Here is a 25388-nt window from a genome sequence, read left to right as displayed (position 1 = left end):
AAGGCCTGTTTTAATAGTGTCTAGTGAAGCAGGGGTGCAAGCCCAGAGGGGAGAGCAATCCTCCATCAAGCTGCAGATGAAGGCCTTGTATGTGACTAGGAGTTCAGGTGTGCCAAGGAAGGACTTTGCCTGATGGAGGATGCCCAGTCGGTGACTGGCTTTGGAAGCCAACTTTGAAATGTGGTTTGCCCAAGAAGGATCATGGCTGATTGTGACACTCAGGATTTGAATGACTGAATTTCTTGAAAGGGATTGTTAAGAAAGTAGATAAGAGGGTTTGCCAGATGGTATGGAGAGAGATGTCAGGATTGAAAGACATATTCCAAGTGTTTGTTCAATTTGTGATTTTTGTCAATGTCTGAAGAGAGAGAAGAAACTGCAGCGTGCCTGTCTGAAGGTTGAGAGATGTCATGGCAGAGGGTGGAGTCATCAGCAAATAGATAAAGGGGATTTTCCAGAGAGTCCAATCGATCATTGATGAAGATGAGGAATTCAATTGGGCCCAGAACAATGCCTTGGGGAACTCCATCCTTGACAGGGAGAGGAGATGAAAGGATTCCGTTCAGTGCCGCATGTTGGCCTCAAGAGTAGAGGAAGTCAGGAAGCCAAGTGTGGAGTTGGCCTTGGATGCCATTGGCAGAAATTTTTGCAGAGTAAGGCAGGATGCCAGACTGCATCAAAAGCACAAGATACTGTATGTCTTGAGAGACGGTTCTGATCTCATGTCTGACATTGAGGGCCTCCATCAATTGTTGAGTGAGTAGAAGCACCATGTCCAAGGAAAAAAACGACTTGGTCTGAAACCAAATTGGTGATCTGAGATGAGACTGTTGGAGAAATGGAAGGGTTTCATATCAACTGTGATGATGGATTCCATGATCTTGCTGATGATTAGAAGTAATGTAGTTGGTCTGTAGTTAAGGGGATCAGCTTTTGTACCTTTTTATGTCATGCAGGCTGACCTCCAAGCAGATGGAAGATGACCTGGGGTAAATGACAGGGTGAAAAGGGCAGAGAGGATGCGCAAGAGCAGCAAAGCAGGTTTTTAGGACACGTGAGCTGATGCCGTCCGCTCCAGTTGCAGGGGAGGGAATGGGAAGGCGGCGCGAGGGGAGTGAATGGGAAGGTGTCGCGAGGGGAGGGAATGGGAAGGCGTCGCGAGGGGAGGGAATGGGAAGGCGTCGCGAGGGGAGGGAATGGGAAGGCGTCGCGAGGGGAGGGAATGGGAAGGCGGCGCGAGGGGAGGGAATGGGAAGGCGGCGCGAGGGGAGGGAATGGGAAGGCGGCGCGAGGGGGGGATGGGAAGGCGGCGAGGGGGGGAATGGGAAGGCGGCGCGAGGGGAGGGAATGGGAAGGCGGCGCGAGGGGAGGGAATGGGAAGGCGGCGCGAGGGGAGGGAATGGGAAGGCGGCGCGAGGGGAGGGAATGGGAAGGCGGCGCGAGGGGAGGGAATGGGAAGGCGGCGCGAGGGGAGGGAATGGGAAGGCGGCGCGAGGGGAGGGAATGGGAAGGCGGCGCGAGGGGAGGGAATGGGAAGGCGGCGCGAGGGGAGGGAATGGGAAGGCGGCGCGAGGGGAGGGAATGGGAAGGCGGCGCGAGGGGAGGGAATGGGAAGGCGGCACGAGGGAATGGGAAGGGTAAAGCAGTTTGAGGGGAGGGGAGTGAATGGGAAGGCAGTGTCTCAGGGCGTTACTGGGGTGATAAAATGCGCCCAAACTGCAGCGTTTTCTTTCTAACCGCCGTGTTATATATATATAAAACCGGGCGGTAGCATTTTAAAATCAAAACTGATGCTGTCCCTTTGGTAATGGCTTAACTGCATGCAATCCCCACCCCCACAACCCACGCTTTCCTCCAATCTCCTCACGGTCCATGCACACGCACTGGAGAAAAACTCAACTTTTCACTCGCACACATCCACGGATTTGCCCACACTGCACCGTGGCTTCGATGCTGCAGCACGTCCGCTCCCATGGCTTCGGCGCTGCAGAAGTACATGATTTGTAAGACGGACGGCTGCCTAACCACCTCCACAGCACCATGGGCCCGAGTTTGTGTTCCGATCACGTGCCTGCGAAACCTGCGCACCGCACACACATAACCAAGAACAGGCACGCACACACCCCACAGAGAATCATTTGTTCCCATTTCTACCACGTCCATGTGTGCTGTCTTCGTACTTCATCGCTTGCAGAAACTACTGACATAATATATATATTGCAGTAACTATTGGTATATTTATATTAATATTTTGTAATGAAAGCACACACAAAACGGTGTCAAGCAAAAAAAAAAATAAGAAGCCTCTTCCCTTGCAGAAACTTTTGACTTAACATATTGGCGGAACTATAATAGTATATTTTTATTTTGTTACGCAAACAAATTGCCCAAATGGAAAGAGCAAACTGCGTATGTAATTGCCGAAAACAAGGACCGCTGTGGACTGTGCCGTCATGGATTGCAAAAGCAGGTCATGAAGCACGGCGTTTCACTCAATGAATTACTTTTCATTCCATAATCTTTTCTTCACTAGATATAATCGTCTGAACAGTAGAAAAAGTAAAGCTTAATGCTTTGCTTAAATAAATAAATGTTATAAAAATCGCTAATTTGTTAAAATTTTCGTATTTCACTCCGGATTTCGACACTTATTTTGTTCACCAGATCCGATTCTCAAATCCGACATAATATTTTGATTATGTACTTTAATTAGTCCATGAGAGTCGAACATGTTTCCAAATGGAGGCATGTTTGAATAGGCCGAACAAAATGGCGAATTAGGACCCCCATCGAGTGTGGGTGAGGGGTGACCAAGGGTGTCCAAGGATGCGCCTGATAAAGAATATAGTTAAATAACGCCATTAATCATCTACAGAAGGGTTGTTTTAATGAACCCAAACACCCAATTTTCAGCCATGCACTTCCTTGGAGTTTTGCATGTGTGCATGCAAAGTTTCAGGTTGCTAAGTTTCATGGTTATGGAGGAGAAACACTGCCACGCTGACTCACTGGCACTTATTAGTGTAGATTTATTTATTTCCATCTCATGCCAGTCCTGGAAAAAGTTGTGATGCCTCAGAATGTAAACTGCTTGCAACTGAGGTCGCATGATGCCAAATTAATTTGAGTAAATGCATCAAAAAATGGAAAAAAGAAGAGCTGGTCGATTTGCAATGTTTGAAACATCATCAGAATATAAATCTGATTTTGGGATCTGCTGTGCATGGCCTTTTTGTGCGACTCAACTCTGTTGGGTAATTAATGCTGTACTGTTTTTGTTGTTGTCTTTTTCTTAACCTGTCTGTCTATCACAGGATTGTGTTGGTGAGTAACAAGCGCTCGCTTTGTACCATCTTCTCCATCTTGCCTTACCGTGCTTCTTCTCACGTGGGGTAAATTATGAATGAATGGTTTTGTTTGATTCTGCTTTGTTTTTCATTGTTTGAATTTCACCCTTATACCCAGACATCGTGTCCATTTTTATGATTGTCATTGTACATTTGCTAAATTCTGCTACAGAAGTCAAAGGCTCATGAAAGAACTGGATGACTGAACGGAAGGTCAACAATGCACTGACGATGAGACGAGACTTTGGGGAAATGGGGATGAGCGGTGTACGGGCAAACAAGAACAGGCCACAGAAAATTGCAAATCAGGCATCCCAGAGGTTGTCAGTTCAACTTTGGCAGAAAGCAGCAACACAAAGGCTTTTGATTCAAAAAATCTGGAAACTGAGTTGTAAGAGAACCATGAGGCGGAGTGGTTATCGTTATCGGTGGAAAAGAAAACTCGAGTGGTAGTGATTTGGGTTAGGAAGTTCGATAACTTGCAATGGCTCTCTCTTTTTTCCCGCCTTTGGAATAAACTCCCTCACTCTATTCTTTCCCATTCTTCCCTCCAGGTTTTCAAAACAGCTGTTCACCACCACCTCTTATCATCCCCAATCCAAATCCTCGATCTTTTATACCCCCGATAATCCACCCAAGCCCACTTCCTTCAATTCCCCTGCTTTCCTTCCTGAAAGTCCCTGTAATGTCCATCTTCTCTTCCCCATGTTCCCCGTCCCATCCCTCTCCCTTCCACAGATCTCCTAATGTGTCTGTTCCCCACTGTTTTGTCCCTCCCACTCCTGCCCCTCTTGTCTCATGCCCCCTTGCTGTGTGTTGTGTGTTAGCTCTCATACGAGCCTCGACAAGGTATACAAAAAAAAATGTCAGTTTGCTCACAATGCAAAAACACTTGCTTCCATTCTGATATAACTTAGTGATTATTGAAATCGATTCTGGTAATCACAAACAAGATAAAAGGGTCGGTACGAAAGTAATGCCTCTTACTTTTCAGTTTGTAACCAAAGCATTGTGGCAAAGCTACATGAGATCACAATGAAGGGTTTGTATCTCCCACCAATTTTAAGTTGAGCGGCATTCTGATAGGTCACACAGCACCATCACACCACAATTTCAAAATGGCTGCCCCACTAGATGTGCATACAAAGTAGAGAATAGTTATTGAAATTCTGACTGTGGAAGAGGTTCCTCCAGTGGATGTTCATATGCATTTAAATAATGTGTATGGTGACTTTACCATTGTTGGACATTGGGAAAAGTGTTTCAAGAGCAGAGAAATTGATATCGACAACGAGCCTCAAAGTGGTTGGCCTACAACGAGCAGTGACACTGGAAAATAAGAGTTGGATTGATGCACTCATTAAAGTACATTTTAGCTCATGGAGACTGTGGAAGAAAATGACTTCGTATTTGCCACATATATGTCTGCATGTTCTCTGTAATTTTCATGAACCCCCGAGAGGATTGTGAATGCATCATGAATGTTTAATTCCACAATTTCTTACAGGCTTATAGTTGTTGTCTGTAACCCCAATTTCTAATGGACCCCAGAGTTTTAGATCCCGAGGAGTACTAAACCACCATTTAAAATATTATTTATTTATGTTCTTCCTGCACTCCAAACACTCCCAATTTCCGAGCCCTATCTCAGAGCCGGCTGGGACTTTCGGAATTAAATTTTGGATGAATAATGGTAATAGAAGCTATTCGGGGTTGACGTTTTTGACCTAGATCTACTTGTTAAGGTCATGACCTAATTATAGACATTTTAACATTTTCACTAACTCGAAGGTTTGTCTGATCAGAACAAATTTGCCTTTTCAGATAGCCCAGAGGAAGGTGCATTTGCACTTCATTTCCATCATACCCTCGTCCAAATCCATCCACAACTTTTTGAGATATCGTGCTATATATCGTTTTTGGCCCAACGCCTCAATGGTGAAGAATCACTTAAACAAGGACAAATGTGTCCAAGAGCAGCGTCCTAAAGGTTTTGTCGGCTAAAAAAAACAACAACAACTTCCGATATTTCGTCACGTTCCTTGATTAAGACAAAAGTGAGACTCGTCATAGTGTATTTACGAAATAAATAATATATTTACGAAATTACAATATATTAAATGGAATAATCTTTAAATAGTAACGTGAACTTTTCGAAACTTTAAAGCAAATGTCCGAATATATTTAAAAGTTCATGATAGACGTTCTCAAAAGGCACCCTCAATGCGAGGATGTGTACAAGTGCTTAGTATTTAAGGAGATCCGGATCGTGTATATAAAGGAGCCGAGTCCGAATATAAAGGTTTTGTCTTCACAAGAAGAAGAAGAAGAACAACAAGAAGAAGAAGAACGCCGAGCTCTCTATGAGCAGTGTTCGCTACGCGAGACACTGCTAAAAATTGTCGTAGGTGGATCCGGATCTGGACCATCACCAAAATCAAATCAGTTCGTCGTCATCACACACTCAACCTGTCCACAAAATTTCATCCGGATCCATCCACAACTTTTTGAGATATCCTGGACACAAACAGACAGACAAACAGACAGAAAGAGGTGAAAACATAGCCTTCTTCACCTTCGGTGGTGGAGGTAATAATCAGAATCACTACAATTTAACACAAGAAAGGCCAATTAACTTGGTGTGTGATTTTGATGGTGATTGCTTACACCTGACCTAATTTTCAATTGCTATTATAAGGGGGATGGACACTTATCCAACCAAGATATTCTAGTTTTGTATTCTCAACTTATTTTCTGAAATTTGTGGAATTTGTTTTTCACTTTGAAGTTGTAGGATACGATGTGTAAATTTCGGTGGAAAAAAGTCTGATTTAATGCAATTTAATTCCAGGCTATAAGGCAACAAAAGGTGAAAGTTTTGAAAGGGAGTTTTGACTTTCTATAAGCACTGTATCTCGTTGCGAGTGAGGTACCTGTGGTACACATGGGTGGGAGGGGGCCCAAAGTCTCAAAAAGCAAAAAATATTTTTGACAAATTTTATAATTACAGCTGGACGATGTAAAGGTTTGTAAACGTTGGTTGTAAAAGTAAAAGCAATTGGTTGTAAAAACGACGTCTGTTTGCCAACGTTTGCAATTGCTTGTAAAAGCGATGATGTCGCCAGCCAATATTTGTCTGCTGACCAAAATCATGTTCGCCCAAAGTTGATGTGTTGACTGGGTTATCACACATTTAGCTCTTTCCTATATTATAAAGGCTTCTTCTCACCATTAATGTGCTCCAAACCCCTACCAGAAGCGTCACATTCTGCCAGTGAATCACTGAGAACCAGGGACTGGACTGAGTTGTGAGGGAATCGGTGAAAATTGAAAATGGGGGAGAGGGGGAGGAAGGAGAGTGGGGGATGAGGAACGAGGGAACTCTTGTGAGATTGGGGAAGACATGAGAGGTGTGAGAGCGACGTTGTTTTGTGAATGGACCTTCAGCTCTTCATCAATTTCATGGTGCAAATTGGTAATTACAACCTATGGTGAGGGAATGCTTCATTATTAAATTTATCGAATGCATTGCATGCTCAGAGGCCATCCAATTATCACGTACACAAATATGGCTGAAGTTATTTCCAGGAGGTAATGCTAGCTTAGAGTTGCTAACGTACTTCCAGCATAGCAGTGAGCAGATAAATGATGAATAAAAGTAAATAGGAAAATATAGATGAAGACTGAGATACCCTCAAGATGAAGAGTCCCCAGCTTGTGCTCCATGGGCACCATTGTTAATCCAGGTGTGATGCGCAGGGACCCCAAAAGCTGCTACACACAAAATTTTGGTGGGGCTGACCCCAAATCTGTGGGAAGAGTACTGTGAAAATCGATCTACTTTTAATGATGGTGATGATGATGATGAAGCCGATAACGATGATGATGGTTTACCAAACCAGCGGATGTTTCCACATGTGGTAAATGGCGAAACTGTGAATGCCAAATCTGTGAATTAGTTAACATGAGAGATATATATATATATATATATATATATATATATATATATATATATATATATATATATATATATATATATATATATATATATATATATGTATTCGTACTGGTGGAAACTCAAAATCACAATATTGCATTGAGAAATTTATGAAACCTCCCACCCACCTTAGGACACTCGCTGGGACCCTAAAAGGTTCCACCGAATGTTTGGCGCGGCCGGCCCCAAAACTGAGGGAGTAGTTTGGGGGCGAACAGACAGATAGACAGCAGACACTTATTATATAGATTATTGGAATTATATTTAGCGAGAAATAAAATAAGAGGCATTACTTTCGTACCGACTCTCGTACTGTGAACTAAGAATGAATGTCACTGTTGCAGACATCCTCTTAAATTTGTCAATTTCATAGTCTTGCTTCTAGAAAGGAGTCCCTATGCACTTGTAAATGAAGCAAAATGACTTGGCCGCTTGAAGACACAATTATTGCAAAACAATCATTTTTCACCATCTGGACAATATTAACAGCAATATTTTGAGCATTGTCATTCTTTAAAACACCTTCCAAACCCTCTTCAATCACTGTTATGTTTGTTAATGCAAAAAGAGAGCACAGGTTTTACTTTATTTTTATTTTTTGTAAGAGTTTGACATTTTTACCTTGTTTTTTTGTTTGTAATTCAAATGATAATGATTGTTATATTGTAAAACCGAATTTGGCGAATTTACTCGCATGTTCGTCTTTTCGGATATTGTGAGCAGGGAGCTGAGGTTGGAGAGTGTGAGACAAAGGCATCACTCTGGTGGACACTCCATGTCCACAGAAATGATGGTGGGACTTGAGGGAGTGGAACTTGGAGCAGATGGCAAAGTAAGCTTGCTCGCATCTTATCCATTTCGTCTTGTGGTTCTTCCGATTGCAGGAAAGAACTAGAGGGGGAGCACTCGGTAGAGTGCAAAACCTCCTCCACCAATACTGCTCGGTCACTCAAGTGAACCTGATATCCTATTCATTCAATTTGATGTCAACAGTGCTCATAGAGTTATCGTTTGCAACTTTCCCTTTTACTTTTAACTTTTACATACTCAATTCATTCATCATAACTAGATTCCTTGAGACAGAAATTGATTTTACGTGGGTATATCCACCTGAAGTTCCAAAATGAGCCGCAATTATAATTTTGGCATGGTTTTTGTTGGAAATCACTGATAACATGTAGAAATGCAAAAAAAAAAAAAAATTCAAATATTTTTTCAAAATGGCCGCCATAGCGGCCATATTGGATTTTGGACCAAGTCCAAAATCTAATGGCATGATCCTTGGACCATACCTAACCCCCCCACCAAGTTTCGTTGAAATCCATCGAGGAGTTTTTCCGTAATACTGTTCACAAACAAACAAACAGAAAGGGGTGAAAACAGTAACCTCCGATCTTCGATGGCGGAGGTTAACTAAGAATTCTAACAATGACGATGAAGTGTCATGAAACAATTATTATTGGGTTTTTTTTGGGGGGGGGGGGATTTTCTGACATGTTGTAGAATACATGCTATGATGCCTGAAATACGTAATTTATGCCAAATAGGGAGAGAGAGGGAGAGAGTGCAGGAGAGAGAAGAGGTGGGGATTCTGGAAGATGTAACGCCAAGTTTAACATCCATCCGAGAAACGGCACACACATTGATGAATTGCCTTGCCTTGAAACACTGGAATGATAGTTTGTATCTGGGTCGGGATTCGAACACAGGCTCGACAGCTTGAAGCGAACATGCGAACCTGTTGGCTATCCTGCCATGATGTAGCAATTTATTGCTCTGTAACCGCTGAAACACTTTTTACTCATTGTAATCCTGTCGTATATTTTGCCTTGCTTATTCCGGAGATGTCCCCACAGTGAATCGAGCCGCGGTATTGCCACGGAAGCTTGTAGAGATTGAAACTTGTAGAGCGCTCCCCAAGTGACGGAAGCACTCAAGGAAGCATTCCAACAAACTTAAACAAAATGAAACGTTTAATTTTTTTTACATGTGAGCTTATCTGTCTATGTCGATGTGACGGGTCGTATAATGAAAGAAGATCGCAAAAAAGGGGAAACGTCATGTAAAATAAAATTTCTCATTTTCAGCGTGCGAGCCACCACTCGACAAAATGGAGCCAAAGTGCCAAACCTAGGTGAGTGGGGCATGAACTTTGTTCAAGTCGATCGATATATTCAGTGACTGTGCGACTACTTCAGCCGTGTATGGCCATGGCTTGCAAACGAACAACCAAGCAGGCTGTAAAGCATTCACAAAGTGGCTTAAGCACTCTAATAAAATGGTTGATAAGGAACGGATGGCTTGGCAAGCGATTAGCAATCGCTGATCGGTCACCAAAACACCTCCCGGAGACGTCTGTTCGGAATGTCAAACAATGTCCAAATTAAACAAATGAACACTTTTTTTTGCAGTCGTTGCTGCTTCTGAGTTCAAATAAGAAGTTCAAATTTTGTAATTCTACTCGGTTTAAGAGATTCTAGAAGTTAACGCATTTGCAGAAATGAAATAAAGCCAAGAACACTGACGTCACCCGGTATTTATAAGCATTGCGTTGTATTGTATCCAGTGATTTGTAGGTATGATGATGAGGCATTCGATGAGTGAGGAAAGTGGTAAAACAAAACTTTATCATAAAGAAACCGTTGTGGCCTGTTTCAAGTTTAGGGATTGTTGAGCAGGCCAAAAATAATTGCAAATTCAGACCCCAGCGAGGTGACCAAGGATGATGCCTTGATCAAGTATAATTAAATGAGGCTGTTACCTTTCTTGAATAGGGGTGTTTAAATTAACTCAAACACCCAATTTTCATTCTTGCACTCCCTTAGTATGCCCGCAAAGTTTCAGGCCTCCAGGTTTCATGCTTTTGGAGTTATGGAGGACACACGCACACACATTGACATTTATTATTATGGATTACAAATCGCTGCTGTGCTGCTCCCTTTCTTGCGTGATCAGTCAATCTCCTATGCCAAGCTACTATACCCGACACATGCCTTGCTGAGAGTTGGACTGCTGGCCAGGGAGGACAGCGTTTTTGAACAGTCCCCCACTGTGGTCCGGCCAACAAGCTTTGATACCTTTGCAGGAAAATCCATACCAGCTTCACTCTGCATTAATACAGGTACCTTGATTTGTTTGTGCAAGCATTTGTACCTTGTATATACAGATGTTTGTGCTTTCCTAATACTTCCATGGAATCTCCAAGCCGCACATACATTTGATGGTTACAAAGACAAGATATTTTGGGGTAAACTAAAATGAACAATATGACCACCATATTAAACAAAACAAGATTCTTCTCAGATTAGAGAAGGCTGTGGCTTAGAGGTAAGATTATGGAAAGATTTGCTTTGGAAGAAACCTTTTGCCAATATTATGTTTTCAGAGGGCCCCGGGCAGGCTTTGCAGACGTGATCCCACCTGCCCCCCAGGGTCCGCAAAGAAGTCCTGAGACCCCGGGCAGCATCTTCTCTGGGCCAGGCTTTTCCAGAGATACAACCATGACCTCTTGTTCGCTATTTGGGGTGTCCAACCATTGCTGAGGAAGAAGCAGCAGCACAACCGAGTTGAGCAACCAGGACAAAATCCAAATTGATGGTCAGAGTTAGGGCTGTTTGAGAAGAGGAAGTGATGATTGATTCCATTGTACCCTTCTTTTTATGGGAATGATGTTGGCAGTTTTCTATGCAGATAAAGGCCCGGTCACACCTTGACGTTTTAGCCAACGTATGCCGATTTTTGTATTTTTTTTCTAAAACGCTGGCAAACGTTGAATACGTTATGGGTAAGTTTTGATAACATTAAGAGCACGCTGGCATACGTCGTAGTCCGTTGCCATAAGTCGTTGTACGTTGGCTTTAAACGTTGTACTTTTCGGTTGTCCTCAAATTTTTTCATGCTTGAAATTTCACGACGTATGCCGGCGTATGACTCACACGTTCCGCTACGCTGGCCACAAGTTGTAGGCACGGTCTGCGATCGTTGACAGACGTCAACACATGCTACTAGTAAGTTAATCATAAGTTGAGACACGCCGAGGTAATGTTTAGCGTACCCGAAACTTATTTCTAACCTATGATTAACGTGTTGTTGGCACGTTACGCGATCGTTGACACACATCGACAGACGTTACTTTTAAGTTACTCATAGGCTGAAAGACGTCGGTATAATGGATCGTCCTTGCGTCAGCGTCCACGGCCACGGCCAGGACACTTATTTGCAGCATTCTTCAAACTTTTCTTCGGCATGACGAGGATGTTCACACTTCGATGTCTAGCTTGGCTATGATTCCAATTGTCCATCCGCAGCGTCTATTTAAAATAGTCGAGTTTGAGCGTTTTAACACGTTCAGAAGAAACGCTTCAAATTTCAAAACCCCAGCGTCAAAAAAAAAACAAAAAAAAAAAAAACAAAGGCGAGTGACAGCAATTTAAATCGTTCATTGTAAACAATGAAACTAGCTGAGTGGTACCATTTCAAAGTCGTTGAGTGTAAAAAAAATCCAATTGTTGAGCGCAAGCGTCTACTTTCAATAGTGGAGATGCAGCCATTTAAATCGTTGAGTGGCAGCCTATGAACCTACCCGTGGACACGCGGACGCAAGGACGATCCATCATAACCCACACCCTCCACCTCACACCCACCTACTACTGCCAACATGAACAAACTACTACTAATACTAATACTAATACTGATACTGATACTGTTACTGATGACATGGACATCAACTCAAAAAGGAACTCGAAAACACTGTTGGGTTCCCCTTTAATGAACACCATTTTAATATACCAATTCCCAAAACCGCTGGGAACACGTCTTTATATGGCAGTTGTAAGCGAGAAACACATTCATTTTTTTTTTTTTGTCGACAGGAAGACGTCATTGGAATACGTCTACATACGTCGATGTGTGTTGGGACTACGTAAAGAATTGGTTCAAAGCACGTCAAACATAAGTTAGAAATAAGTTTCGCGTAAAAAAGACATTACCGCGACGTGTTTCGACTTATGAGTAGCTTATAAGTAGCCTTTGTGGACGTGTGTAAGCGTCCACATATCGTGTGTAAAACTTATCCCCATCGCATGCGAACGTGTGTCATACGCTGAGTACGTCGTAAAATTTTGAACATGTTCAAAATTTCTTGACGTACTCTACTTACTACGACTTATGATAGCGTATTTAGCGTTCTACTCACGTATACCAAACTTACCCATGCCGTATTCGACGTGCCCCCAACGTTTTAGACACATTTTTCTTAGGTCGGCATACGCTGGCAAGATCGCCAAGGTGTGACCGCGATTTTGACCCTTCCATTTCTACGGCAGTTATGATTCGAATCGTTGTGCGTCAGCCTTTTAATAGGCTACGTCACGACATCGTCGGCGATGCGTGCAACGCGCTATGCCTGAGTTAGACTATCGTTGGGCATCGGTTGTGTAGGCCGACAACAGGTTCAGCATTTGTTAGTATAAGTTATCTATAACACAACGAAACGTTCTGTGTAGTTACCAATGCGTTACACATACGACCAAGTCGCTATGAATACGTCCGAATCTTTAAAAAAAAAACATCAAAAGTTCAACGTAAGCCAGCGTTTTACATACATTTTAACACGTTGCCATCGCTGGCTAAAACGTCAAGGTGTGACCGGGCCTTAAGAGGCAGCTTATTGTGAGGGACAGGTTGATAAGAGCAAGCAGAGAAGTGAGGACAGCATTTAAGATGTTATGGCACTGGTGCCATCTGGGAGAAGTTTGATGAAAAGTTGGTGATTACCAGCTCCAGAAGGGAGGATGTTCCATTCGCAGAGATCCGGGTTTGGATGTCCGCATATTTGGACAGACCGATGGAGTCTCATTGCTTTCTCTGCAATGTCATGGCTGATTGTCTTTGTGTTCCTCATCGCCACCTATAGCATGGTGGTAATTGAAACTGTCACAAATGAGGAAGAGTGAATTTGAATAGGTGGCTGCTAGTCTGCCAATATTAGCGGAAAGAGGTGTCTACGGTGTTGTCATTTGGTGGCCTTCATAGCCACGTAGAAAGACTTCCGATTGTTATGGAAAATAATACACAGGCAGAGGTATTCCAGATGGCTTGGAGATTTTTTTTTGTGTGCAGAACATTGGCCGTGGGGGATGGAGTTATTGACTTTAACAGTAATTCCACTACTAAGGTGGGTTCAGGTTTGTAATAGTGGAAAAGAGAATAGCCAGGAAGAGAGAAAAGGGATTTGAGGATTTATAGTAAGAGGAATGCCCCTGTTAAAAAAAAAAAAACCTGTCCAGAGTAACAGTGATGATCTACATGGAGAGATGTGTTGTTGGAACGCAGACTTCAAATGTTGGTTCATACTATGAAGGAAGATGGTCGAAGTGGGGGAGAACGGGAGTTGAGAAGGAGTGGGGGGATGCTGGTAAGCAGAGGAGACATACAGGCATGGTGTAAAAGATGTGTGAGGGGCTTGCATGGAGCGATGGACAGCTTTGAGGCCACATTCACTGTAAATCGGGTTTCATGCAAATATCGGTAATGCACAAGCACACATTACAACCAGGGTGGAGAGAAGGGGAGTTTAAAAGCCAAAGGAAAGTGTGAAGAAGGGGAGTTGAAAAGCCAAAGAAAAGTGTGCTGTAGCCTGTAAGACAGCAATGGGACATGTTCGTTTGCGAGACAAAAGGTGAGGGAGTGGGATGATTGTGGAAAATAGAGGAAGTTGTGATTTTTCTTTTTTTTTATCAGTGGAGGTGAGTAGGTTGCTGAAAGAAAGGGGAAAACGAGAGCATGACTGATGGAGAGCAGCAGAAAGAGTTTGACGGATAAGGCCAACAAGCACGCACGAGGTCTGCGGACGCAGCATTTGATACGAAAGTACAAATTAAAGGCAAAATTTGACATTGGAATGGGCAGACTGAATTGATAACGGTGCAGGCAACATATGACATTAGTTATGTGAAGGAAATTCAGAACAGCATTGTTAGCTTTGATAGTGGTTCTGTTGGAGCTGTACAAAGTCTGAATTATAACTTGTATGAAATGTGTTACTCAAATATAACTTGTACCTTATTCAGATGCCAAGCTGGAATGAACCACAGACACACTCCATGCTCTTCTGATGCTGTACTCTGTCCCCCGAAAATATGTACAATAATAAAGTTAATTTTCTTCCAAACTGCCTGGATCCCCTCTGCGATATTGCCTTGATGTTTGTCTATGACTCATGGGAGGTGTGAAGCGTGACGTGAACCATACAAATTTGTTTTATGCATATGTGGAACCAATCGTGCGAAGATGCCCAGCTGCCCCCTCCACCTTCCTAAACTTCTGGTTAATGTCCCGTCCCACTCAAAAATTCCGCTTTGCTCCTTGAGGCATTCACTACTTCACTTTGTTCCACTTTACTTTCATTTAAGTTCCATTTTGGTTTTCTCAAAAATAATTTAACTATGTTACTCCATTTGGTTATCTCAGTGAGAGCTCCAAATTCAGACACATTGTCAAGGTATGGGAATAACCATAGATGGTTGACATAACAAAAGACTGGACTTCATGAGAATTTAATATTTGTGATTCCCACGGTTTTTTTGAAAAAAAAATTGAAAATGGGGGGGGGGGGGTGGGGATATTGTAATCTGCTCCATCTGTCTGCCCATCATGCTATCTCCTCCTAAATGGTTGTGCAGAAATTCACCAAACTTGATAGTTATGCTCATCAAATGGCAAGAAGGTGTGAGAGCAATATCAGCCCCCCAAGGTTGGGGTTGATGGATAAAATACCGAAAAATGCAATTACGGGTACATATTATTATTTTTTTTAAAACATTTTTAAATGAAACTTTGTATATGCAAACAACATTGGGGAACACATGAAATGTGTAATTCTTTCTTGGATTTTACCCTCAGGGTTGTGCCCCATGGGGTGAGGACTTGGGGTCAGAGGGGTCAAAATGGGGGGGGGGGAAACGTTCACCACAAAATTTGAGATTTGATCATTCCTGATGGGAATTTTTTTTGTCATCTTTCAACTTTGCTTTAGGTGGGAAGCGTGGGGATTTGCGATGGTACGCCATTGTCTTTGCTCTAGTTTTTTGTTTCGATTTTGTTTCATCACGATTATGATTAATCGTGATTATATTCTGCTGATGAAAGACTCTGTGCTTGTGAAACAGAATGTTCTGGAGCTGTACGGCCCTTCTCGACCTCGGATTCAACGGAAGTCTTCGACTATAATCCTGAGCTGTTGGACGACCCACAGTGGCCATGTGGCAAGCATAAGCGTGTTCACCTGTTCCCTTCCTACATGGTCAGCTGTAAAGCAGCTCGCACAGACGAATGCTTGCAACTTGATAAACGGTTCACCAAAGTGAAATTTAGGAAGGCGGTTATATTCTTTATGACGATTGGCTGAAATTTATGACAGCATAAGTTTGAGCCAATCATGGACCCGCCAAAATCGGCAACGTCAAATGTTTCTTAACCACAGACACAAGTCATCGAGAAACTTTAAATATTTTTGTTTATCTTGTCATAAACCTAATTTGTTTGTGAATGCTGTTTACCTGATTTCATGCTGACTGTCCCAGATGACAGTTATAGAGTATGTGAAGCCATCAGACCTGAAGAAAGACATGAATGGAACGTTTAAGGAGAAGTTTCCGCACATAAAGCTGACTCTGAGCAAGATCAGAAGGTACTACGCATCCTTTGTCATGGAAGTGCAACAGGGTTGTGCAATTACAACCACAATTCCAATTGATCCTTTCTGATTTGTTGTTTCGTTACAAAATTCAAACTTTTATTTTCTCCATCACCAACATAATCGTGTTGTGGATTTTCACAGGCAAGTATTTCATAGATTCTGGTCTTACTTTTGGTGTGCCAACCTGACACAAACGATAGTGTTTTAAATTATTTGTTTAACAGTAATTCAAGGCTCACTGAGGAGCTTAAACATACTGTACATTACACACAGGACAAGGACGTTAGCAGAAAATGGACCTTTCACCACTGTTTGGCATTGGAGATGGGAATGCCGAACATGTTAACCCAGTCATCTCTTTTCCTGCATGTTGGAAAAGTGAATGAATGCCTGTGGATGCCTGTAAAAGTGAATGAGCAGCATTTGGTGACTTTAGTCACATTATAGTTGAAGCTTCCCAAAACTCATTAAACACTTCATGCAGCCTTCCCTCTCTCCCTCCTCCCTCCCCTCACTTCACCTCCCCACCCCCTTGTCTCCACTTCAAATTAAACTGTTTCTCCCAGTCTGAAGCAGGACATGTGCAAGCTTGCACAGGGAGACGACAGCATTGGTGAGGCCCCGTTGGCTATGGCACTCGTCTATTTTGAAAAGCTGGTGCTGCAGGGCAAGCTCAACAAGTACAACCGCAAGCTGTGTGCTGGCGCGTGCTTGCTGCTTTCCGCCAAGCTCACCAGTGATCTTCGCCGTCATGAAGTCAAATTACTCATTGATGTAAGAATTTCCGTGCCATAAATTCTGCTTCTTGGACCATTTGCTATGACCTTTTTTGCTTGTGGTGCCATTATTATCATATATATATATATATATATATATATATATATATATATATATATATATACATACACACACACACACACACACACACACACACACACACACACACACACACACACACACACACACACACGTATCCTTGGTTCTTTCTATAATTTCTGTCATTGCTGAATCATTATTTTTTTAATTTTCTCTCCCTCCCTCCTTTTGAATCCTCCATTACTTCTGCAAATGATGAGCACTTTCATCCTTGTGCATCCAGTAAAGCCTCAGCCTGGCATTATGGTACTTGCTCACTGTAATTCCACAAAGTGACCTGTGCTGCTTAGCTTGTGCTTTTTCATGGTGTAGAAAGTCGAAGAGCGATTGAAGCTGAACCGTCGTCACCTTCTTGCATACGAGTTCCCTGTGCTAGTGGCGCTCGAGTTCATGCTTCATCTTCCTGCCAACGAGGTTGTACCCCACTACCGCCGCTTGTCCAGCCAGTCATAGCTGTTTGAAGCTCGGCGATTTCGACTCCATGCATACCTGCCATGCCTCACGGGCCTTTCAATTTGACGTGGACACTGCTATGTACTTTGTGCCAAATATTTTACTTTTTATAAGAAAATATCACCATAAATTGATTTGAGGCTTCTCGGGGTGATTTCTGACATGTTAGTTTTATCACCGTGGATCCCCCTCCCTTTATTACCTCCGCCACCAAAGGTGAGGGAGGTTATGTTTTCACCCCTTTCTGTCTGTCTGTTTGTTTGTTTGTCTATTTGTTTGTCTATTTGTTTGTTTGTTTGTCTGCTTGTGTGCACGATATCTCAAAAAATTGGGGACAGATTTGGATAAAACTTGGTGGACAGGTTGGGTCTAAAAACTAACAAATTTTGACTTTTAATTTTTTTTTTATTATCAGTAAAAGCTGATAATTGAATTGCAACATATGATGCACAGGTGCATCCATCAACTCCTGAAGGCAAAGTACGTTCTTTTGTGCAGCGGACCTTTTGTGGTTTAACTATATAACCCACAGATATGTTGCATGTACGGGGTGGTCCAAAAGTTTAGTTCCTGATATACGTGGGGAGTTCAAAAAGTTGTACGAGTGAGATGTTTGAAATCGATTGAAGCCAAGAAAAGCCACAAAATAGACCAACTATGGATAAGTATATAAACATATTTACACACTTTTATATTTTTACCTCTGCCATGAAGGCGGAAGGATGTTATGTTTTCACCCCTGTCTGTCCTTTTTGTTTGTTTGTGTGCAGGATATCTCAAAAAGTTGTAGACAGATTCTGATGAAACTTGGTGGGAAGGTTGTGTGTGTGACAAGAATTAACTGATTCGATTTTGGTGAAGATCCGGATCCGGATCCGGCTACTATAGAGATGGGGCCAAAACAATATATAGCACGATATCTCAAAAAGTTGTGGACGGATTCACCTGAAACTTGGTGGACACATTGGATGTGTGACATGGATGAATTGATTCAATGTCGTTGAAAATCCGGATCCAGATTCGATAATTTTTTTTTTAGTGATTCTTCACCATTGAGAGATCGAGCTAAACTGACATATATCACAATATCTCAAAAAGTTATCGATTGGTTTGGATGAAACTTGGTGGATAGGTTTGGATATATGACAAGGTTGAATTAATTTAATTTTGGTGAAGATCCAAATCCAAATACCATCATTAATTTTTTTTTTTTTAAGTGATTGTTCACCATTGAGAGATGGGACGAAAAACTATGTCGTCTGTATAGCATGACATTCCAAAAATGTATTGGGCCCAATATGTTCTCATGGATCAGGCATGATGTGGCGGAGGTGTGCGCTCTACCGAGGCCCTTCGAGTCTTACTAATGTAATATTTGGAAGAATCTTTTGAAATAATTGGTGTGTTTTGGATGATTGCTGGTATCTCATTCCTAGAACTCTTGATTCTTCTCATAAAGTGCAACTGATTAGAAAAATAATTATTTGCATGTTTTTCAAGCAGTTACCACAGGTACAATATATCACAATATCTCACCTCAATAATACTAAATGGCACGATCGTAGTTCCTGAAAGAAATTAAATAATACGAGTCACTTTAAAGTTGCCGGACATTAATTAATAATGAGACTGTATCCATGTAATTCTGAAATTACCTGGAGACCTAAACCTTTCAAATCTTCTTCATCTTCTCTAGTAATTAGGTGTCAGCCACTCAGATCTGCCTTCTCCATTCCCCTCTGTCCTCTGCATATTCGTCTCTCTCAATCCTTCGACCTCCCTCTACACCTTGATCTCTGTCGTCCTCTTGATCTTTTCCCACTAATTGGCTCATTCCATGCTTTCTTGATTGGTTCTTCATTCTTTTTCCTCATCACTTGTCCAAACCCCCACAACCTAGTCTCTCTAATCATTCCTGTGATGCTTGCAACTCAAACTCTCTTGTATATTTCCTCATTCCTCAACCACCCTCTCAGTGATGCTCAAAGAATCCACCGAAGCATTCTCATCTCTGTCCTCTCCAGCAACTCCTCTTCCCTTTTTATCAAAGCCCATGTTTCTGCACAATACATTATAACCGTTCTAATCACTGGCTTGTAGATTTAAACCTTCAATTGCAGACGACTCCACTAGCCTTCCATTTTTTCCATGCTACCTTCACTGTATCCTGGATTTCTGATTCACAACCTCCACCTTCCTTTTGCACTGAGCCAAGGTATTTGAATTTGTCCACTTGTGTCAGCTGTCCACCCCTTATCTACAATCTTGACCCTCTCTACATCAGTCTTACCACACACTATTACTTCTGTCTTTCTTGTATTGACTTTCAACCTCTGCCTCTCTAAGCTCCCTTGCCATTCCAGCAATCTTCTTTGCAGCTGTTCCTTTGACTCTGCTGTTATAACAAAGTCGTCTGCAAACAAGAACTCCCATAGTTGTTTATATCTGAGGTTGTCACTTAGTATGCCCATCACTATAACAAAAATGAAGAGACTGTACAGAATCCTGGTGCATACCAACCTCCACTCTAAAATATTAAGTCCCCATTCATTCTAGACCTTTCACATTAAATGTTACAAATGGGGTCACATGTGCATGTAATTTTGAATAACAGCTCGGGGGGCACAGTATATCACGTGGAAATCGGTTAAAATGACAGTTTCTATATCATACTATTCATTTGCAATTGGTCACTGGCTTTGACACCAATGCAATTTCTTATGACAGACACTTGGCATCAAAAAGCTACACATATTGAATAAACAGTTTCAAATGGAGCACCTTGCCGCCATTGGCACACGTTGTTGGTTGGCTGTGCTTTTTCCTTTTTTCTTTTCTGGAACTACATTGCCACATCTTGAGAGGATGCTATTTCTTTTTTTGTGAGTTCTAAATGAAATCGTCAAGGAATGTTAAAGAGTCCATCAGACTGCCCTGCGCTGCAATTTGTTCACTTGCACAAAGCAATCCACTCGGGGACTTTTCTACCTTTTTCGGCAGCTCCGATGCAGTGGAAGTGTTTTCACAAAGGGTTCCCTTTCTCTCCTGCACCTGTTTATTCCTGAACACTGCCATGTTGCCTGCCTCATCTCTCAAGGCCTTTGTATGCTGAACCTTGGTGTTGAAGATCACCTCTGCCATATCTCTTCCCCTGTTAACATGGAAGGCTAACATTAACATTTTAAACTTGAGGTATTTTCGGAAATCTCTCACGATGTGATTCATCATTGGTCTTGTTTTGTAAAATATGTTAATACATCATATTTTCTACCAACATGGTGGTGTCTTGTTGAGTCTAACTCCAATGTGTTGGTTTGATTAATTATCAATCCTCATGGAAAACAAAGCCCATTTGTGATAAGGTGAGGGCTTGAGTTTTGCATTGGCTTCCATCATTGGATTGAGAGATTGTCACCTGAAAAGGTGAAAAAGTCTTATTTTTGTACTTCATGTGAAACGGCGTTTCGAGACACCTTGTATGTAGTATACATATTGGCGGTGGGGTTGGGTGGTACAGGCTACTCTATTCTGTGCACAAGGGGTGATGGGTCATCATTGTTCAAGTAATTTTAAGTTTGATGTTCAGGTATGATATGATCTCCATTAGATTGTTCCTCGCAAGAAGGACGAGACATTGGCGTTGTCGAGCTGATATTTGTGTCTCACCTCATTTTCATGTTTGGATGTGCAAAACGTTTTAAACAATCACTGTTCTTATAAAATACATGTAAACACTAATCGAATTTAATAATACCTTCCATCAAGTTTTTATACACAGGAGCAGAAAACTGATTTTAATCGATTATTTTAGTTTATGATGTTCACTGAATTTTTTTTTTTTTGGGGGGGGGGTGGTTAGGGAGGAAAATGAGCATTCAAAAGCTACTAGGAATGAGGTACAGCCATGCAACCATGTGTATGTATGTATGTATGTATGTATGTATGTATGTATATATATATATATATATATATAATATATATATATATATAATATAAATAATATGTAGATATGTATATGCACACCTGCCTGAGATAACTATTTTATGTTGAATCTCAGCCTTGCTATAAACTGCCACCCTGATGTTTTGCATGCCAGATCATTGGGCAATGTGTGCACCGTCCCTTGGATGGGCATTGAGCGGGACATCCCCTCTGCCAGCATTAGTTGGACGTTAAAGATGAAGATTTTGTGGTGTCATTTGCAAAGAGTGGGTGAGTTATCACCGACACCCCAAAAAAGTTATAATTGCTGCCCAAATCACTTTCGGGTGGGTATCCCTAACTGGTGATCTGTGCAGGACTGGCTCTCGCGTAGAGACGTTTCTTGACGAGTAGTGAATGCCCTAAAGTTCTGAATAAGTGTGCGAGCCTCCATCATTGTTAATTTTATAAAATCTGTACAGTGTTTTGAAAACCAAAATAGGATGTTTAAATTGGAACAAATTACTAAGTGCGGTGATTAAAGACTTGTTTCTTTCTCCACTGACTGATGTCAGTTCCATTCTGTTGGCAGCTTTAGTGAGGTGAGGATTCCAAATATGTCTCAGCACGAGCTTCAGGGTAAAGGAGGTCATCGTCCTACAGTGGACCAAACTTATCTGATGTATGGTACCTATAGTATTTATGGTACAGCATTTGATTTGGGAGTATCTCGTTGCGATAACCTCTGTCTCGCTCCTCGTACGTTATTGTATATAATTTTCTGGAACATTCAATTGTGCAACAAAAACACTTTCCATACTAGAGCATTAATTGAATTTTTTTTTTGAATAAATGTTGAAACTTATGTTGAACTTTTATGAACAAAACATGATTTAGGAAATAAACATTTTGAATATGTTGGTGTAATTATCCATGCCTTGATATTTATCCACCACGAGGTTTTGGTGAATGGCGTTGCCATTGGTGCCTGTGTGATTGCGGATCATGGCAGTAATTGACTTAGGGATCACCTCGCATTTTCTAATGATGCTGTAAGCTCTTTAATGTTCACAAACTAGTGGTAGCAAGCAAGACTTCCAAGTTTTATATCCCCCCAAAGGGTGTACTGTGTGAGATAACTCACTTATTCCCTGTCAACTCACTCACTCACTTTTTCCTTGTCATAATCTGGTGTTGGCTTCATGTTAAGGGTGGCTGGCTTGGGATCTTGGAGTCCTGAGTTCAAGCCAAGTTCCGCTGAATTAACACCATGGGGGTTGACTCAGCCTGTCATTCTTCTGAGGTCGGCGAAATGAGTACTGGTAGAGTGGCACAGCATCAGCGGCGCAGCCTTGCTTCCAATAAATTATAGCTACCCGGCAGCCAAGCTGACATACACAAGAACAGAACTCTCTGTCATCTAACTCACTCACTTACTCCCTGTTATCTAACTCATTCACTGTAAGTTGATTCACTTCATTCGTATGCAGCACAAGACTGTGGGGTCACATCATTGGCTGAGGGTGTGGCCCTCTGTTGGTTAGGGAAGGAATTTGGAATTTGTTCAGGGTGCCGATGATTGTTTGTGAACGATTCACGACACCGCGGGATCTTTAATTTCCACCGACTAATGCTGGCAGATGAGATAGTCCGTTTAACGTCCATCAGAAGGATGGCACACCTTGAATATATTTTTTGTTTTTTGTATACAATATCAAGGCTTGCATAAGAGAATCACTCTGCCTGTGAAACACCAGTATGACAGTTTATAGCTGAGTTTCGATTCAAACCCAGGCTAGACAGCCGAGAGGTGAGTGTGCGTTCCTCTGGGCCATCCTTTTCAACCCATGTTATTCACTCACTGTCATTTCTCTCACTCTCTGTGATGTAACTTCCTTAAACATGCACCTACACCCTGTCATGTATATAATTACCAGGACTAGTCGAGATGTTTCTCCATCAAGATTTAACAACTATACAATTGCACATGTTGAGATGTGTTTGTTGTCGGGGTAGACACAGAACATAAATATAGACCTGTACCCTTGGTGTTTATAATTTTGTGTGCTACAACAATCTGGATCTTGTCCCCTCTTGCAGATCAAGGTCATGTGCCAAAGCATTTGTAAGACCGTCTGTTAGACTTTTCATTCAGCACGTTTCCTGGTTTTGATCTTTATCTGATTTGACCTTGCACTTTTCTCCCAAAATGGTCTTGGCTTTGCCATAATGGATAGCTTTTTTTGTCGTGTTTCAAGTTGTGTTTTTAATCTGGTTAATGAGTAATAAGGTTACCCAGTTTATTGATAACTAGCAGGGACCCCTGGAATATCCACGCAATGTAAAATGTGACTTCAAGTCCTATTACCCCCCCCCCTCACAAACCCAAAGTCCTCAACCACCCCCTTCCAAAACACAAAGTTCTCCCCCTTCCATCCCGAAGACATCAATCCTCTCCTTGCTACAAACTTTAAGAACCCCCTCCCCACTTCCTTCTCCCCTCCACCACAACTCCTCAACACCAAAAGTCCTCAACCCCCTCTTTCCCCACCCCCAAAGCCTCAACCCCCCCTCCCAAATCTGTCCCAGCTTTGCTTTAGTCCTCCTAAACCCCAACTCTGTTCTCCCACTCATAAGAGCAAACTGGCATTCCCACTGTGAAGAGCAGAAAAGTTAACACTTTCCCCTTCCCTCTGCTATCACCGACCACAGAAACTGCAATCAAAACGGCTACTACATGTCATGGCCCATCAAGGTCGCCTGTCCATGTCACAATCCCGTGAGATATGCGGTATGTCCGTGGAATCGCAACTTTCAAGTGACCATGAGCAGGCTAATTGTGCCCATAAATTACCCGAAACTAATTATCTTCTTCGTGATGCATATATACACTGTTAAAAGTAAATAATGATGGATGTTTGCTTTCATAATATCACGAGATTCCAGGAACTCCTTGGACAAAGAGAATAATAACCAGAATGGCACTCAATAAAATACTTAGTCTCGTCTTGCATGCTCATTCTGAACAACAATACCATTATTAATTGAACACGCCACTATTATGGCCCACTGCGATTATGGCCTATATATCTGTATCATCCAAGCACCCTATAACGTCACAAACATTGCCATTATCCAAGGCTTTATTGATTGTTTATTAGGATATTTAATGACTACTTTTGTGCACATTAAAGCTAAATTGCGTTGACCAATAAAGATTTTTTTTTTTTAAGTTCAAACTTTATTCCCCACGGCTAGTCGATCATATGTAAGAAGTTTTGTATCGATCTGTTGAGTGGTTCTGGAGAAGAATTTTTACAGCGCAGCGACATTGTGCTGTTGTATAATTGGCTATTCTGTCCTGTGTCTTCTGTCACACTTATGGCTGCGTACGTCCCTTTGATCTGAGGGCTATAAATAGAAATTTGTCCAACGTCACAACTCTTCCCATCATGCATGCTAATTCACCGTGTCTACATTTAAATTTTATAACTGCAAAATTGTTTCATCATTCTTAACCTGGACGTTTACTGCCCCCAGCCGCGCGATATCGAAGTATTCGCTTCTGTTTTTTTTAACGTTTTTATTTTCAATCCAATCTGGCCACCAGACCACATGACTGATGATGTCATAAATTAAATTCTTCACTCGCATGGGGTTAGCGATCAGATGTATGACGTTTCATATTTTTTTGGATAAGGATTTTGATTCAACCAATTATGGCTGGAATACCACTTCACCGACGACGTCATTCTTTTCACCGTATACACTCCACAGGGAGTTGATGACATGCCTGGTTTCAGAGATGATGTCCAAATTTTTCTTTCATTCCAATATGACTGCCATACCATTTGACCGATGATGTCAGAGTTATCAATGAAATATTCTCCATGGGAAGTGCCTCCTGTGTTTGAAGTTTTGCATCGATCGGACAAGCGACTGCAGATAATTTTTGTTTTCAGCAAAAATATATAAACGAAGACACATGCAGACGGGAATTACAATGGTCTGGCAACTCATTCGGGGCAAGATTACTGATGGGGTTTCTGTTCTAAGTTCGGGTCGTTTAAGAGAAAATAGTTTGGAATAATAGCAA

The 25388-nt window shown here is 41.9% G+C and overlaps 1 protein-coding gene across 4 annotated transcripts in view; it reads left to right on the top strand.

Annotated features, from left to right (window-relative positions):
* Nucleotides 1-22211, top strand: part of CABLES1 (Cdk5 and Abl enzyme substrate 1) — a 33259-nt gene extending 11048 nt beyond the window's left edge. For 2 of the 4 annotated variants that reach the window (XM_085855168.1, XM_085855169.1), the window contains exons 5-11: nt 3315-3392; nt 8068-8176; nt 10300-10465; nt 15513-15646; nt 15927-16033; nt 16609-16816; nt 17231-22211. In XM_085855168.1, the coding sequence (XP_085711294.1) occupies nt 3315-3392; nt 8068-8176; nt 10300-10465; nt 15513-15646; nt 15927-16033; nt 16609-16816; nt 17231-17371 (943 nt within the window). In that variant the 3' untranslated portion in view covers nt 17372-22211. The remainder of the gene's footprint in view (nt 1-3314; nt 3393-8067; nt 8177-10299; nt 10466-15512; nt 15647-15926; nt 16034-16608; nt 16817-17230) is intronic. The other 2 variants (XM_085855170.1, XM_085855171.1) reach the window with 1 other exon arrangement.
* The last annotated feature ends 3177 nt before the right edge of the window (nt 22212-25388 follow it).

The sequence above is a fragment of the Eptatretus burgeri genome, chromosome 14 (assembly GCF_056783735.1).
Source record: "Eptatretus burgeri isolate ZD-2024b chromosome 14, Ebu_testis_v1, whole genome shotgun sequence".
NCBI classification, from domain to species: domain Eukaryota; kingdom Metazoa; phylum Chordata; class Myxini; order Myxiniformes; family Myxinidae; genus Eptatretus; species Eptatretus burgeri.
Note: the sequence above shows the minus strand (reverse complement) of the source record. Positions and strands in the feature narration are given on the sequence as shown.